General features: G+C 43.7%; 2 protein-coding genes across 4 annotated transcripts; one reads left to right on the top strand and one right to left on the bottom strand.

Annotated features, from left to right (window-relative positions):
- Positions 1 to 2373: 2373 nt before the first annotated feature.
- Positions 2374 to 12986, bottom strand: zgc:113223 (uncharacterized protein LOC541424 homolog). Of its 3 annotated transcripts, XM_037768997.1 has the most exons (8): positions 12241 to 12898; positions 10346 to 10403; positions 8884 to 9008; positions 8671 to 8745; positions 6166 to 6261; positions 5939 to 6067; positions 5216 to 5377; positions 2376 to 4008 (listed from the first exon to the last, which is right to left on the bottom strand). In XM_037768997.1, exons 1-8 carry the CDS (start codon positions 12295 to 12297, stop codon positions 3865 to 3867), a joined length of 846 nt encoding a protein of 281 aa, XP_037624925.1. In that variant the 5' UTR covers positions 12298 to 12898; the 3' UTR covers positions 2376 to 3864. The 3 variants fall into 3 exon arrangements, with proteins under 3 accessions (XP_037624926.1, XP_037624927.1, XP_037624925.1); XM_037768998.1 differs by lacking the exon at positions 5939 to 6067 and having other exon boundaries at positions 2374 to 4008; positions 12241 to 12986; XM_037768999.1 differs by lacking the exon at positions 12241 to 12898 and having other exon boundaries at positions 2375 to 4008; positions 8849 to 9008.
- A 636-nt stretch (positions 12987 to 13622) lies between these two features.
- Positions 13623 to 15770, top strand: LOC119487903. The gene is made up of 2 exons (XM_037768981.1): positions 13623 to 13666; positions 13812 to 15770. Exon 2 carries the CDS (start codon positions 13890 to 13892, stop codon positions 15618 to 15620), a length of 1731 nt encoding a protein of 576 aa, XP_037624909.1. The 5' UTR covers positions 13623 to 13666; positions 13812 to 13889; the 3' UTR covers positions 15621 to 15770.
- Positions 15771 to 16296: the final 526 nt, after the last annotated feature.

Genomic DNA, 16296 nt, shown 5'->3' with positions numbered 1-16296 from the left:
TCTGAAACTGTTTGAAAAACACTGCCTAATTTAAGTCATTATGTCCTAGAAGTTGTCAAATTCACCAATAGCCAAATAAACCCCAGTGCGCTTGCTCTATGGGCCCATGGATCCAGAAGATCCAGGTCATTTTATACCAAGGAAGTCAAAACTTTTTTGGCTTCATGCGCCACTGTTGAACTTTCATAGGCCACCTCCAACACTGTATCCACGTCTCTTTATACATCCATGCTACCAACGCCACTAAAACCCACAAATTAACTCTTTGTAGCTCATATGTTCAATTCAATTTCAATTCAATTCAATTTATTTTTATATAGCGTCAAATCATATCAGAAGTTATCTTGAGACGCTTTTTATATAGAGCAGGTCTAGACGTACTCTATAGTTTAGAGACCCAACAAGAGATCCCACCGAGAGCATTGCATTGGAGTGCGCTGTGGCCAGGAAAAAGTCCCTGTTTAGCGGGTAGAAACCTAGAGCAGAACCGGGCTCTGGGTGGGCGGCCATCTGCCGCGACCGGTTGGGTTAATCCGTGCAACAGAAATGTAAGAAGTTATATGCTGGAACGTTTTAACAGTGCCATGTGTTCCCAGACTTTAGTAATTAACTTGGTTAGTACAGTGTTATTATTGCTGATAGAAATAAGTGACAAAATAAATAAAAAGAAAACAGAATATCCTTTAATCTCTCCCAGATTGAGTGCAAAGACTCATTAGAAAACTGCAGAGGGAACACATGGACACACAAAGGGACATTGTCACTACACTGCTGCTCTACTGCTGCTATTTATAACACACTCGCAGAGCACTGAAGTTATTAATCCAATAAAGCGAGCGTGAGGCCGCACGGGACTGAATCCCTGCGACGACACGCAACCACAGGTGTTTCGGCTGCTAATCCTCCACCACAGATTAAAATCACAATGAAGACTCAATGAGTGAGGGAGGAACAACGGGGATTAAGCAGGTTTACTGAGGGGTCCCCTGGCCTTGCGTGCTGGGAGTTTCTCTCCTCAAGGACGTTTACGAAAGCTTATCACTTCTGAAGATGTTGTAAAAGATGTTTTAGTTTAGCATTAATTAAATAAAAGAGACAGGACCGTGTTGCAGTCAGAAGCTTTAAGCTTACTTTAACATTGTAACATGGGGCCAGACCATGAAGTGCTTTAAATGGACTTAAAGCAAAGCTGCCAGGTCGCATGTATCATCAGTCTCCATGAGGTCTTATTGTGGGGTGTAAATAACACGACAGCCTCTAGGAGTCACCAGCAGAACATTAGATAACCACAGCAGAGCAGAGTCACTGCAGGTTCAAAATACAAATGAATATTGTACAAGGTACATTTTGAACAAGTCCAGTCCGTACTACTTGATTGGCTGATGCCTTTATTTGCGGTGCGAGAACTAAACTTTTTTGCCGCATAATAATCATGTTCTGTGTGAAAGTAGTCTTGACAAAAACAACAGTTCGAAAAAATATGACATGCAAATTAATCTGACAAAAAAAAGCAAAAAGTTTAACATTTTGGAAAATACACTTATTCTCTTCCTGACGCGAGTTAGATGAGAAGATTGATACCGCTCTCATCTTTATCTGTTAAAGGGACTGTTTGTAAGAATCAGAAATACTTGTTAAAAGCGACACCTGTGGCCGTTAAGTCAACGAAAGTCAGCGCTTGTGCTCGCTCTACATAGACATGAACGAGCATCACTCAAAACAGTGTTAGCTGACCAGACGAAGGTCTCTCCATGAATCAATGCTGATCCTAGTGTTGGCTTTTCCTGCCTCAGCCTCCCGACCGCGGCCGGAGGGAACAGGGGAGACACCGGAGTTTTGGTCGGAGACGATAACGTTTCTCTCTGCGGAGCCCCGTCACTTCACAAGACACAGGAAACCTCTGTTGGTCTGGAGGAGCTGCAGCAGTTGCTTCTGCACAAACGTCCACTGTACATTCGCTAGATATTCTCAGAGCCAAACTAACTCTCCTGCAGTGTGGAGTGTGCGCGCATGCACGTGAGGTGGTTCGAGCTGAGTGAAGGCAAGTAGCCAGTGGAGCAGAGGAGCAGAAGAGCAGAGTACAACAGAGACTCCTGCCCTGGAGACCAAAGCTACGGTCTCCCCCGCGTCCTCCGACCGCGGCCAACACTGTTTAACAGACGGGCTGCACTAGATACAACCAAGAGGTTTTGGTGCTTCACTGTAGTTTGTGTTGAAGTCTGAGTCTGAACAGCGTAGCCACACGCGAGCGCGCATATGCGAGCGTGCATGGGACACCGACCCGGGTGATTTATATGTGTAAGAAGTTACAAACAGTCCCTTTAAATATAAAGCTGCCGTCGGTTAGCTTAGCTTAGCATAACAACTGGAAACGGAGAAACAGCTAGCCTGACTCTGTCCAACGGTCAATCCAGCAACCAGCACCTCTAAAACTCACGGACTAACATGTCATATAATATGTTTGATTCGTACAAAAACCAATGGATAAAAATGACAATTCATTGTTTTATGGGGGGTTGTGTGCCAGAGCATATGCCAGGAAGTTACTGGTCACAACCAATTAATAATGCAGCGCATAACCCCTGTAAATGACAGATTGTCATTTTTACACTTTGTTTTTTGTAAGTTAGACATTTTTAATCTGTCTCTCGTGAGTCTGCCAGCTTTATGAAAGTGCTATACTTTAATAATTGAAATACTCCTTTAAAGTTGGGGTTGGTATTCTTGAGAAACTAGCAAGAGTACACTAGATTTTAAAAATGATTGAACTGAAAAACCCAGCCCAGTGTTGTCAACCTTTTCCAATGAAAGCAGCTAGCAGCACTAGCTCCAAAAGTAGTTAAATCTAGTGAGAAAGTTGCCAAGTCAGCAACACTGACAGTCCGTCCCTTCAGGCCTCCCTCCAAAGACACTCCCCCAAAATGATCATCATGAACGTAAACAACTAACATGGCTGTTGTTAGTGCTCACAACTGTCAAGCTAGCAGCTTGTGGAAGACTCCGGTGACGTGCAAGGAGTGCACGGGCAGCTGGGTAGACCGGCAGGTTGCCCATCCAATCATGTCATTCGGCCAAAATTAAATAATTGGATTGAATGGACTTATTACAACCATGCGACAGCCGCGGATAGCATATGTTTGTCAGAGCATTTGATTTATTGATTGCTGTCAGGATTTAATAAGAATTTCAACAAATATAACAAAAACGTTTTTGAAGAAGGTTACCAACCCTAGCTTTAATCTAAACTTTTTTTTAGACTTACATTACAGAATACACAGAAAGCCACAATTCAAAAAACATAAGTGTGTTGGGATTGGGTACATTTTCCACTGGTCCATTTTGGACTGGGTCCAAAAGTTTCGAACTTATCTCAATATGGAAAAATCCCAGTAAGAGAGTTAGGGGAATAACTATATGAAGCTCTGTTCTCACCAGGATTAATGTACACATGCAGTATACAATATACACAGTGCATAACATTTATTGTACTAGGAAAACACTGCAAATGTTGCTCAATTTGAATTAATCTACAAGTAATAGCTTTTTATAATATAAAAATATATCTTTTCACATAATATGGTTTTACATGAGGTAGAAGTTCAACCATCAATGCCTCTGAGACATGCTGAGGCGTCCCGGAGCAAGACATTGAACCTGTTCACCCACTTTGAGAGCCTCAGGCACATTGCTAAAATATCAAACTTTAAATTCACAGTGAGCAGAGCGTGTCTTGCTCCGTTTCATCAACATTCAGCTGTTTCTTTATCTGACCCACAATGAATAAACGTCCCTTATTAGAGAACTCCGTCTGAGATTTTTGGGATCCGTCTCCACAATCATCATCAGATCTTACCGAAGCTGATTTTATTCGTCATCGAAGTCTGCAAACGCAGGATACCAGTAGCTGTCTTTTCTTTCCGAACTGCTTCTTGGTGCATTTTCATTTTTTAGTCGTTGGATTTTCTTTATCCAGGAGATTTGAGCAGCAGCCAGACAGATCATGCAGACCTGCCGTAGAAAACACAAACAGATTAGAAACTGAAGGCCGTTCTCATTACCAGGGCGTCAAATACAGAGGATTTGTCACAGCTGTCACCGTTCGGCACTGCCGCAAAAGGCACCCTTTAGGGCTGGTATGAAATGCACCGGGCGTTCCATTAACTGCAATGTAAATCCATCGGAAACTATAGTGGTTTTGATGCCAAAAATAATGTGACGCCAAGGGGTGTGACAAAGCGGCAGAATGTGACGAGTGAGGATGAGAACGTGTTGAAACTGATCAGGGCTGCTTCTGTCCAAACTCTGCTCTGTTTTCTCAGGTCATTAACCTGACGAGCTGTTTATAATACAACAAATTTCCTCCCGAAGACTTTCCTTTTTTAATAGCTGTTACCTTATTGTTGACCTTCAACCAGGAGGCCGGTGTTCCTGTCCCGTGTGAAACTAAAAGTAAAGTTGACTTATTTTGTCAAGTCAGTCTTTAGTCACGTGACTTGTTAATATCGTCAGTCACGTGAGTCTCTAGTCAGTGAAGTTAACGTCAACCACGACCGTTTGCTAACCCTAACTAAGTGGTTGTGTTGCCTAAACCTAACTTCCTGTGAAAACGGAAGTTTATTTTGAAAGGACACCATGCATGTAACGAGCGTGTATTGACATGTCGTCCCTGGTCCGTCCAAAAGTAACACAAGAGAGGTACCCCGTGTGTCGGTCTCTGACGTCGGGGGACACTGACCAAGCGGTGGTATTTGAAGAGTTGGGAGTGAGAATGTGTTGCTCTGTAACACAGCTGTAAGATCTGTGGTGGACGGTGTATTTTTGCAGTTCAGCAAGACAATTTTAAATTTTTTGTAACTTTCAGAACAAGATTGATGAGTCTTTTTGACTAAAGTTATCAGCTTGAAGCAAGTTTCAGGAGTCTGAATGTCCCAGTTCAACTGTGATGCATGTCATATCAATAAGTAGCCCCGTTCAGGAGAAGCTCAGGGAAGCAGCTGTGCACTGGACTTTAACAGAGCTGGGGCAGTTAATCAGACGTATATTTGTCTATTAGTCCTCATCCAGAACTCTTGAAGGCAAAACGAAAAACAATTTACTTTGAAAATAGTTTCAATAAAGTCCCTCGTCGAAGAATGTTTTCGAGTGTGGAATGAGCTCATTGTTGCCCCCTGTGGCCGTTGGGGAGAAAAATCAGCCAGTATAACTGCAATGTTACCTCAAGCAGCAGCAGGCCGGCAGTCAGACCCCCCACAAGCAGCAGGTTGTTTTTAGCCCACCAGACAATCTTCTCCAGGCAGCCGATGGTGAAGACGTCCTGACCGGCCGAAAGCTCCTCCAGCTGCTGCATCCCATAACCACACATGGTGTTCAGCACAGTCTGCAGAAGAAAACAACACACACCTTGGATGTGAGAGGTGTTGTCTTTTTGTCTTTCCCCACATTTTGTCCATCTCCTGAACTGATTTCATGGGAATACTCCAAAAAACATCAAGCAAAATAACATTTCTTTAACTTAAGGTTTTGAAAAGAGCCGTCTACAGTACAAAAATGTGGATATCTCAGCAACTACAGGCAAGATTATTATTTTATGAGAATTGTTTGGTTCCAGGAACTGACAGAGATGGAAGTGATCCAAACGTCCCTTCATAAACCTGTTGGCGACCACACAGACAGACTGGCTTTCAAGGCTTCTGTTTCCCTTTTTGAATGACGAGTACAGACTACCGCCGCCTGCTGGTGTGGAGAGTTATTTCCTCTCACGCAGGCGCAGAACGTACGAGCTAACTGGCCATCAGCTGTAGTCTTTGCAGTGTGTTCAAATGCAACCTGTCGACCAAGACAACGGCGACGTGAGGCGACGCGACAGTCGGCCTTCATCGCTGCTAGTTCTCTGATGTCGACTTGACGTCTCTGGGCCTTTACAGACTGTGGTTCTGACCTGGTTCTGTAGGCGAATGCAGCAGGAGAAGGGAACTCCACAGGCCTCCAGACTGGGGTTTGTATCCAAACACTCAAAGTAGACATTATGGGACCAGTCCTTATAGCTCTCAACTCCACAGCACTGGAACTGCAAACAAGACAAACTCTCACTACCAGCAAACTGGATCATAAAAGGCCTGACTCTCTCTCAGTCTTGAATCATTAAAGACACAAATCATTCTTCACCTTCTTCTGGATGAAGTCGATGGCGTTCTCCAGGTCCCGGTCCTCCCTGTAGAGGACGATGGCCTTCATCATCAGCCTCTCCGTCCTCTCCATCACCTGAACAACATCAAGTTTGTTACCAGCCGCGACAGTGACGCTGATATTGTTTCCACCTTGTGAGTCTCTATGTGAGTCATCATGGCAAATTGTGATCCTGGAGACACCGATTGTAGCAGGAACTACCACAGAAGAGGTCTGAGTACTTTACCAGGTCTTTATATTTCTGTCTGTCTGTTGACAGATTTTGTGACCTTGATAGGATCGCAACTGTGCAAGATGCAGTCACAAAGCTTTAAAGATGTGTAGTTGAGATCAAAATGAAGGTAGAGTTTGAAGATGGGCGTGGTCTGAGCAAGGGGGGCTCAGGGGCAATAGAGTGCTACAGGAATGAGTCCTATAAACCAGAAATGAGTTAGAATTTTAGCACTTCAGAGGCCTGTACTACAAAGCGAGTTCAACACACCCATGGTATCTTCTCTTTATCTTGTATAACTAACCCTAACAAACAAGATCCCGCTAAGCGGTCCTAGGAAGGTGGTTATCAACTTGGTAAATCAACCCAGGGTTTCTCAGTCTGGCTACGAGTGCGTTCACATGAACGGGTGTTTGCAGCATCTGACCAATCACAAACACGGACAAGTCTACTGTCAGCAGAGTGGCGCATTTTACAAAGGAAGAGCAAACTATATTAGACAAATACGAAGAAGTTAAACATATAATCCAGACTAAAAGTAACACAGCTGAAGCAGCCAAATGCAGGAAGGACAGATGGCAAAAGAAAAAATCCCTCCCTCGTAAATTAATAGAGTTATTCATTTAACGGAACACTCAAAAGTCAGATATAGGAGTCTAGATATAAATAGCTTTTAGAAGTGTTATGTAGGAATAGATTACACTTCTTAATGCCCATTTACAGGGACGCGGCGTGTATGACTATTTCAACCTCTTCCACTCAAGAGCAAGTAAAAAAAATAAATCTAAAAACATAATTCAAAGCAGTAAGCACCCACAGCATAAATCCAGCTGTCCTTCCTACATCTGTCAGTTTAAACTGTGTTGTTTTCAGCCTGGATTATGACTTAAACTACTTCATATGTGTGTTATGTTACCACACGATACGCGCACCGAGCTCTGATTGGTCAGTAGCCGTTGCTTTTATACGAGTTGATCTCTGATCTGGAACATAACCTGCTCCGGAGCAGGTTAGCTGTTCAGCATCAGTTACCATGGCGATTTACCCCGGTAAGAAGTGATCCACCTTCGTAGGACGGAAAACCGTGAAGGGTTAACCCTGAAGTTACCTCGCTAACGCCAAATCCTGCTTCATAGTACAGGCCTCTGGTTCCCTCATCTGGAAGTCAATGGGTTTTAAGTTAGATGCCTGAAATAAGGTCTGTGGTTAGCACAAGGTGAAGAGATTTTAACGTTTTGTTCTACGACATAAAATACATCAGTAAATACACCACTCGTGAATTTTGAAATTTGTATGTGTCTTAAATAAGGCGGTTGTTAACAAGTGGCTAAATGACTCTACAAAACATCATCACACCGACTCCTCTGCCATTACAGCCTCGCTGTGTATACTCGCGCTCATGCAACGATAGTTGGTTTATAGCCTAACATTAGATTTTTACTTCTGCCGATTACATTTACAGTTCAAAAATCATAAAAGTGGTGTTCATTTGTGGAGATTATCCTGCTGAACAAAACATGTAAATATCATAAACGTGTTTGCCACAGAGATTATTTTCTTCAATAATCCAAAACCCAATGGAAAAATCCCACTGGCTTTTGTTGAGGGAACCCGGGCGATGCTAACTTCCTGGTTGGCCTTCAAAAATACATCATCCCTGCAGCACGTCATTGGACCCCCCACTTTACGCCTTTGGCCTTATTTGGCGTCGCGGCTGGTGTGATCCCATCGCAAGATGGTCTCTAGTTTTTTTGTTTGGTGCTTTAGTTTGAGTGTCTTGGACTAAAATGATCAGCTGGTTGCGTGACGTAAGTTTCACGAGTCTGAATCCCCCAGTTAAACTGCGATGCATATCATTATCAATAAGCTCTGTTCAGGACCGTCTCCCACGCAGAGGTCCAATAGAATAACTCAGGGACGTGACTGTGCACTGTACTTGAACGGAGGTACGGCGGTTAAACAGACGTACATTTGCAAAACCAACCAGTCCTTAAAGTGTTTACTCTTCCTTCCAATAAAGTAAAAATATCCCCTTTGTGTCGCTTGTCGAAATTTGATTTTGAATGTGGAATGAGCTCATTGTTGCCCCTCGTGGCTGTTGGAGGGGAAAACAGCAGCTGCAGTGACGACACGGTGAGATTAATGGTTTATTGGAAATGTTTTCAAACAATTTTTCGGTTTTGCGAGAAAAACTACTTTCGGGAAAAAGTCACCAGGCTGCAGGAAGTGATTTCTTTTGTATTTCTTGTCTCATGAGAGCAGTGTGATGTTACCGTGTCAGTGAAGAGGAATGCCACGACTCCAGCAGTGATCTGTAAGAGGAGGACGGCCACCAGGATCCCCAGAAACTGCAGGAACAAACAATAGATGACCTGAACAGTAAGAACTCAGCAGCACCAACAATGCACAATAAACATCACATCAATCAAACTGCGACATATTACATTGAACCTGGTTCAGTTCAGCTGATCGGGGATCAGTCGTACCGTCTTCATCAGGCAGGTGGTGTTGCGCAGAGCCCCGAAACATCCGAGGAACGTGATGAGAAACATCACCGAGCCGACAACGATCAACAGCAGAGCTGGATCTAATGTTAGGGTGTCAACCACATCTACACGCACACACACACACACGCACACGCACACACACACACACACACACACACACACACACACACACACAGTTGAATTGGAACTATTGTGTAACAGTAAGTAAAAGTTGAAACATGTCTGATTAATTTTATTTGGTTCATCCTCAGGAATGTTATCAGCAGCATTGTTTTGATAGCCCAACACGCACGCACGCACGCACGCACGCACGCACGCACGCACGAACACAAACAGTGCCCTGTAAGCCCATGTAGGCTGTGAATGATATACATTCCCTTTAACTCTGCAGGATCGAAACTTTTGAGTTTATCTGTTTTTTTAGTACAAGACGTTGTGCACCTTTTTAAAAGCAAGGACCTGTATTCAGAGTAAACCTGATATGAAATCATTCACATATCAGCTCCACTTCTCCCATTGTTGCTCATAGTGACGCTAGGTTGATTAAAATATTTAATTGCATGATTGTCCATAGTTAATCGCAATCAATCGCATATTTTTTATCTGTTCAAATATACCTTAAAGGGAGATTTGTCAAGTATTTAATACTCTTATCAACATGGGAGTGGGCAAATATGCTGCTTTAATCAAATGTATGTATATATTTATTATTGGAAATCAATTAACATCACAAAACAATGACAGATATTGTCCAGAAACCCTCACAGGTTCTGCATTTAGCATAGAAAATATGCTCCAATCATAACATGACAAACTGCAGCCCAACATGCAACAACAGCTGTCAGTGTGTCAGTGTGCTGACTTGACTATGACTTGCCCCAAACTGCATGCCAGTTTTTCCTCGCCAAAATTTAGCATAAGTTTGGAGCGTTATTTAGCCTCCTTTGCGACAAGTTAGCATGGCATGGTACCAATGGATTCCTCAGGTTTTTTCTAGTTTCATATGATGCCAGTATCTTCACTCTAGCTTTAAAATCGAGCCCGCTACAACCTAAATATTGCAATTTGCGTTAAAGATATTAGTGACGTAAATACAAATTTGCGTTAATGCGCTATTATCGCGTTAACTTTGACAGCCCTAATTGACACATTTCACCAATGAAACAGACTTGCAACTCATGAATGAGCATGTGAGAGCTCTGTAGAACTCTAAAATGTATCAGCAATTTGCAAGCGATGATCATACGTCACACGTAACGGCGGCACCGTGTGAAAAAAAAGAAGCGCTTTTGTGAAACGTCCCAGTTTGTAAAACATGGTGAAAACGTACACAAGAACCTTTGTACTGTGGACTCACAAGGTTCTTACAGTTCAGGTTATGAGAAATTCCTGCAGTGAAAAAGGGCTAGTACAGCCTTTTAGTTATTATTTTCTGACCAACCTTTCTCCTTTGCGATCTTGGCGTAGATCCCGACCGCTGTGAGGACGGCGCTCACAACCTGAAGAGTCGCAGAGAAACAGATTAGTCTGTTTTATCAGAACCTGACCCACATGAAGCACAGAATTCTTTTAAATCAGACAGTTTTTGACCAATAAAAAAACCCTTAATCAAAGCACAATAACCCATTAATACGCCTTAATACATTACAGACAGTTCTGGGGCTGTTGGTTTAAATTCTGAATTCTTAAACTCTGTCAACTAAACCCAGCAGACTACAGGACAGACTGCTAACTAGCATGTCAGCTAACAAGATACAACCTATTTGTGACAAAATATTCTATTACAGATATGTGTCCTCAAGTTAAAGAATGTACCTGTTTTCTCAAGATGCAACATCAGAACACATTTTTTCTCTTTTGATGGAGCTAGGCTAGCAGTTTCCCCCTGCTTCCAGTCTTTGTGCTAAGCTAGGCTAAACACGTCCTGGACCTATTTCTGTTCTGGACACAGAGAGGTGAACCTGATATTCATCTTAAACATCTAACTTTGGGTACTGACAACAACACTGTGTTCAACAAAACACAAAAAAGTTTTTGCGTGGGTGTAGACATGTATAGACAGGTGAGGAGATGAAATACTAGTTTGACAGTTCTTCTTGTCCTTAGAAACAGTAGTTTGGCAAAACAATCTACTATCAATTAACAGGAGTCCTTTCCATGAAAAGTCGTAAGAATTAACAGTCATGTGAGATCATCTTTCTAGCATATTAAACAGGAAACGGACTCCTCAGTGCAGGCACGTCCATATAGGCAAACTACGCCTAGGGCAACACTTTGGCAAGGGTGGCGAAATGTGGGCCAACTTTTCATAAGTCAAATGGCAGAGTAACCAATAGCAATAACTGCAGGCTCGTGCGAGGTTACAAGTTCTGTAAGCACATGATGAATTTCTGAGGAATGATTCAGTCACGCTGCACCTGCAGCCGCTTCTCTACCTCCCGCCTGCCGCCCCCAGCTCTCCTGAGCGGTAGCCCGGCCTACTAACACCAAGATCGATTGATTGACAGATCGATGAGCAAAAAAACGTAATGTGAGGAAATACAGCAGCATGTCTAAACAAGCGAAATCATCTGAACAGAAAAAGTGATTATTTAAAGCTGAAGTAGGCGAGATTGGAGCAAATATGATTAAAAAAAGTTATTTTTATAAAACGGTCGCTATATCGTGACAGTGGTACCTGAAACAGATAACCTGAAAAAAATGATGTTCCTCCGGGAAAACAAGCAGTCAGAGCTGATCTGAGGTCTGCTGTCCATCTGCTGTCTATGAGAGCCGGCTGTCAATCACTCGTGAACTCTGACCAAACGGTCAAACTAAAAAAACGCAATGCCTTTTCTCATTTTCTGGAAATTTGGTTCAAATTTGTGCAACATTTGGATGGAAATTTGACTTTGTATCTCATAGTTTTGACTTAGTTATAATCTTGATTCACTAACTCACTCGGTTGCATGACTGTTTTGGCTTTCATACAAATATCACTTTATGCTGAAGCATTAAGCCTTTACTTAACAGACCGGTACACAGACTTAGGCCAAAAATACAGAGTCCACATACTTTTTTATTACATTTCTGGCTTTAAATCAATGCATACTAAATGTTTGTAGTTTTTTTGAGTTTGTCACTTTTTTTACTTGTCCATAAATTAAGCGCTTCTTTTCAAACTCAGAGGATTTACATTTTGTCTCAGTGATTCTTTCCCTATGATGGTGTGTGTGTTGAAATCGCTTACTGTTAAACCACATTGTGCAACAAGTTTAAGAGAAAGCGATCACACTAATGAATCTGTAAAGTGACACAGTATTTGATCCTCAAACTGTCCCAAACAGAGAGACTCACCCAGAAGACGTAGCAGCAGATGAATAAAGTGTACTTGATGGCTCGGTATCCTCTCATCTCCTCTCAGCAGATCACTGTTGTTCTGTCTGACTGCTGTGAAAGTCTGTCGGAGGTTTCTTATCTGACGGCGGAAGACGTGTGTTGGCCTGCAGCATGCATTCCTGCTGTCAGGTTTATTCCCTCTGCTGTTGGTTGCTGGATGTCGTCCTGTTATGACACTGAGGGAGGAGGTGTGAGCATCTAAACATCATAAGAAGTCTAGGTAGGTAGGTAGAGCGGGTCGCACCAACAATTGGAAGGTCGGTGGTTCGATCCCCGGCTCCTCCAATCCACGTATCGAAGTGTCCTTGAGCAAGACACTAACCACCTCTGGTAATCAGTTTAGAGCCGATAACTTCTGATGTAAGAGGGTATCGATATATAACATGGTACCACTCAATTGTCAATAACTCTATATCATTATTGTACAGCTCTGTACCTAATTTGACTTCAGCCTAGTTAGTATGTTCATCTGTAGTGAGTCAACTGACATACATGGATAGAACTGCGTAAGAAGTACAAAAGTACACATTTCCATATTGCATCAAGTCCATATGAAGTTTGTATAATTGAATTGCTTTCAATTTAATGGAAAATTTAAGATAAATGTATCAGTAATAAACACGTAAGTAGATATTTATGTTTTAATTAACAGGATTAGAATTTATATTTTCCCCGTCAGCTTCTAATTGATAGGAGAAACTGCTTTGAGCTGAACGTGGCACACATCCAAGCAGGAAAAAAAAGGCCTAATCAATCAATGCATTGCTAATGATATTTCTTATTAAGGCAGAGAAGTGTGAGAAGTGTAATCAAGTGAGAAGTAGGCTCATTTTCTTCTATAGACTTCTATACAATCAGACTTCTTTTTGCAACCAGAGGAGTTGCCCCCTGCTGGCTGTTAGGAAGAATGCAAGATCAAGGCACTTCAGCATTGGCTTCACTTTTCAGAACTGAAGTGTAAGAAGTGTGCACATGTGTGTGTGTGTGTGTGTGCATGTGTGTAGTGTGCACGTGTGTGTGCGTGTTTGTGTGTGTGTAGTGTGCATGTGTGTGCGTGTGTGTTCATGTGTATGTGTGTGTAGTGTGCACATGTGTGTGTGTGTGTGTTTGGGTGACATCACAGCAGTGGTGACATCACAGCAGTGGTGACATAACAGCAGTGGTGACATCATCACTGCATCGTGACATCATCACTGCATCGTGACATCACCAGATGGAACACTGTGATGAATTAAAGGAGTGGTGACATCATAAAGGAGCGGTGACATCATAAAGGAGTGACATTCAGGAGAGAGTCCCAGAATCACACAACTGTAGTTCAATCTGAAGACTCGATCAGACGAAACACATCGACTGAGAGAAGCAGTTGTCTCAAGAGGAAGAGGTATGAATTTTATGAATGCATTGCTTTAGATTAAACTTCCCAACAGTATATGAAGCCGTTAAAATTAGCCTCAACATTTAAATGCAGCTTACATGTTAGTTAATAATAATTAGGGCTGCAACTAACGATTATTTTCACTCATCAGACTATCTACTGAGAGAAGCAGTGAATTTCTCTCCAAAAACAACGAAGCATCGACAAGAATTGACCGTAAATCAGCATCATGGTATCATCAAGAACTTCCCAGCCAGAAGCCATCATGCCAGAGTTCAACGTCCGTCGCGTTGTTTCCAAGCTGCTCAACTCCTTCTTTAAGGGGATGACGGCGGATCAGTGGGGATTTTTGAAATCCGGCAGCCCCGATGACGCCACTATGACCATGATGGGAGAGTTGCTGTTGGACATGACAGCGGCCTTGACAAAATCTTTCCTGAAATCTCTCGGGAGCATGACCCTGGCGTCTGAGGACGACGTCCAAATCAATCTGGGCGACACAATCTCTCAGGGTTTTGCCGAAGCTCTGGGCGTCGACGTCTCGGTTCAGTGTCCGAGCTCCAAAAGCTTGACGACATTGATCTCTGAAGAGGTTTCGGAGAGCGTCCGAAGTGCCCTCTCCAGCCCCGAGGGCATAGTTCAGCGCCTCACTCCTCCCAGCAGACTCAACAACATGATTCTGCACGCCTGCAAAATGTGCCAGGCGTTCATCGGCAAGATGAAGTCGGTGTTCTCGCCCCGACCGCGCAAGCAGAGGACCATCTGCGAGGAATCAGATGTGGAACCGGAACCCTCAGACGCCAAAGACCGCCATGCGGCGACGCCTTCGTCGGACGTCGTGATTTCGATGAAAGACATCACGTATGTCACAATCATCATCAAGAAGCAGTTGAACGACATCACCGAACCTCTCTTGGTTGATGTGCCGGACTCCGAGTACACGCTGCTGCAGTCTCAAAACTCTCGGGAGATTGAAGACGTCGCGGAAGAAATCGCTCGGAGTATCGCCGAAGATGCTGTAAGACAGACTCCGTCGGCGCAGAAGAGCAAACGCTCCAAGAAAAGCATCAGAAGCAAAATTAAGAAGCTTTTGGCAAAGTGCTTTGCCAAAACGTGCATCCATCGCATCATGGCACAGATGAGGAAAAGATTCCACCGGGGCTCCAAAGTTCACAGCCGGGAGTCGGCAAAGTCTCTCACAAAGAAGATTAACGATCTGATGAAACAACCAGAAAACCGCGATCTTCTGGGACTCGGCGCTCCACTTGTAAACATTCCCCCCGGTCGAGTCTTGGAGTTCACAAAGGTCTTAAGTGATCTCCTCTACACACACATCACACATGGGCCAGAGATCATCCCCGAGCCGGTGATACGTGCCAACATGCGCGCCGACTTGCAGCGCAAGGTGCTCGGTTTCCTGTGTCTGGCCAGATGGTGGCAGATCTTTCAGTCCGACGACCTCGTCGACAATATGAGACACGCCATACTGGGGACCAAGCCCAGGGCCAAGAAACCTTTGGCAATCGCTGCACCGCCTGCCCCGGTTTTTCGTGATGACTCTGCACGGCGAGCGCGGAACGAACAAAAAAAAAACTGTGTCGAGGTGATCTTGGAGAGGCTGGTCACGCGGATCTTCAAGAAGGCAAAAGTGACCTGGACCCTTTCAAACGTCCAGGACATCATCCAGCGCCTTTTTGATCAAACGTGGGCCGAAGTCGAGGGTCTCGATTTCGATTCCAGCCCAGAAACATTGGAAAACCTCGAAAAGGCCATTTACCGGGACCTGATTAAGACGTGGGGCAATGCGACGTGGGTGCTGGTGTCCTTGAAAGGGGGTCAAACGGCAGTTGGAGAGCGTATAGCCTCCGCCATCAAAGGTCACCTAATGGCACCACCGAGACAGAGGTCCTGCATGTGCAGGTGCTTCTCTTCTATGCTCGCCGCCGTGACGAGGTGGTAAAGTGGTTTATGGGTTTTCTCCGGGAGCTCCGGTTTATCCCACATATAGTGAATAATTGGACTTATCCTATAGATAAAAAATGTCTTCATTGTGTCATTCATCTTGAAGGAAAAATTGACTTTTTCCTTCTGAATGAATGCGAGGGCTTGAGCTCTCAGCGCCACCGCAGTAGTCAGTGTTGTCTACTGTTGTGTTACGCACGGGTTCGATCTGGGCAATCCAGTTCTCCCACAATCAGTGCATAATAATGAACATCTAATTAAATAAAATAAATAATAATATAAATAAATAATATGAATTCATTTCTGCTCATTTCTCTCATCATTTGTGCACGTTTGTGTGTGCATGTTTGTGTGCGTGTATGTAGTGTTTACGTGTGTGTGTGCGTGCGTGTGTGTGTGGCATGCATTAGACCCATAGAAATAGAATAGGAGTAGAACGGACATTGAACTGTTTGCTGTGGTCATTTGACTAGTTGTTGTTAGTTGTTATGGTGACAACACGCGTCAGTGAGGCTGTGAAGCGTTTGCAACACATTGTGCTCTGCCGCTAAGCCGGCAGCAGAGGTAGTCACACCGCCGAACAGGCTGCTGAATGGAGATGCAGTCGGTGTGTGAGTAAAAGGGACAGCACACACACACACACACACACACACACTAGACGCCAAGGCTGTTGT

This window comes from Sebastes umbrosus, chromosome 5 (assembly GCF_015220745.1).
Source record: "Sebastes umbrosus isolate fSebUmb1 chromosome 5, fSebUmb1.pri, whole genome shotgun sequence".
Lineage (NCBI taxonomy): Eukaryota > Metazoa > Chordata > Actinopteri > Perciformes > Sebastidae > Sebastes > Sebastes umbrosus.
Note: the sequence above shows the minus strand (reverse complement) of the source record. Positions and strands in the feature narration are given on the sequence as shown.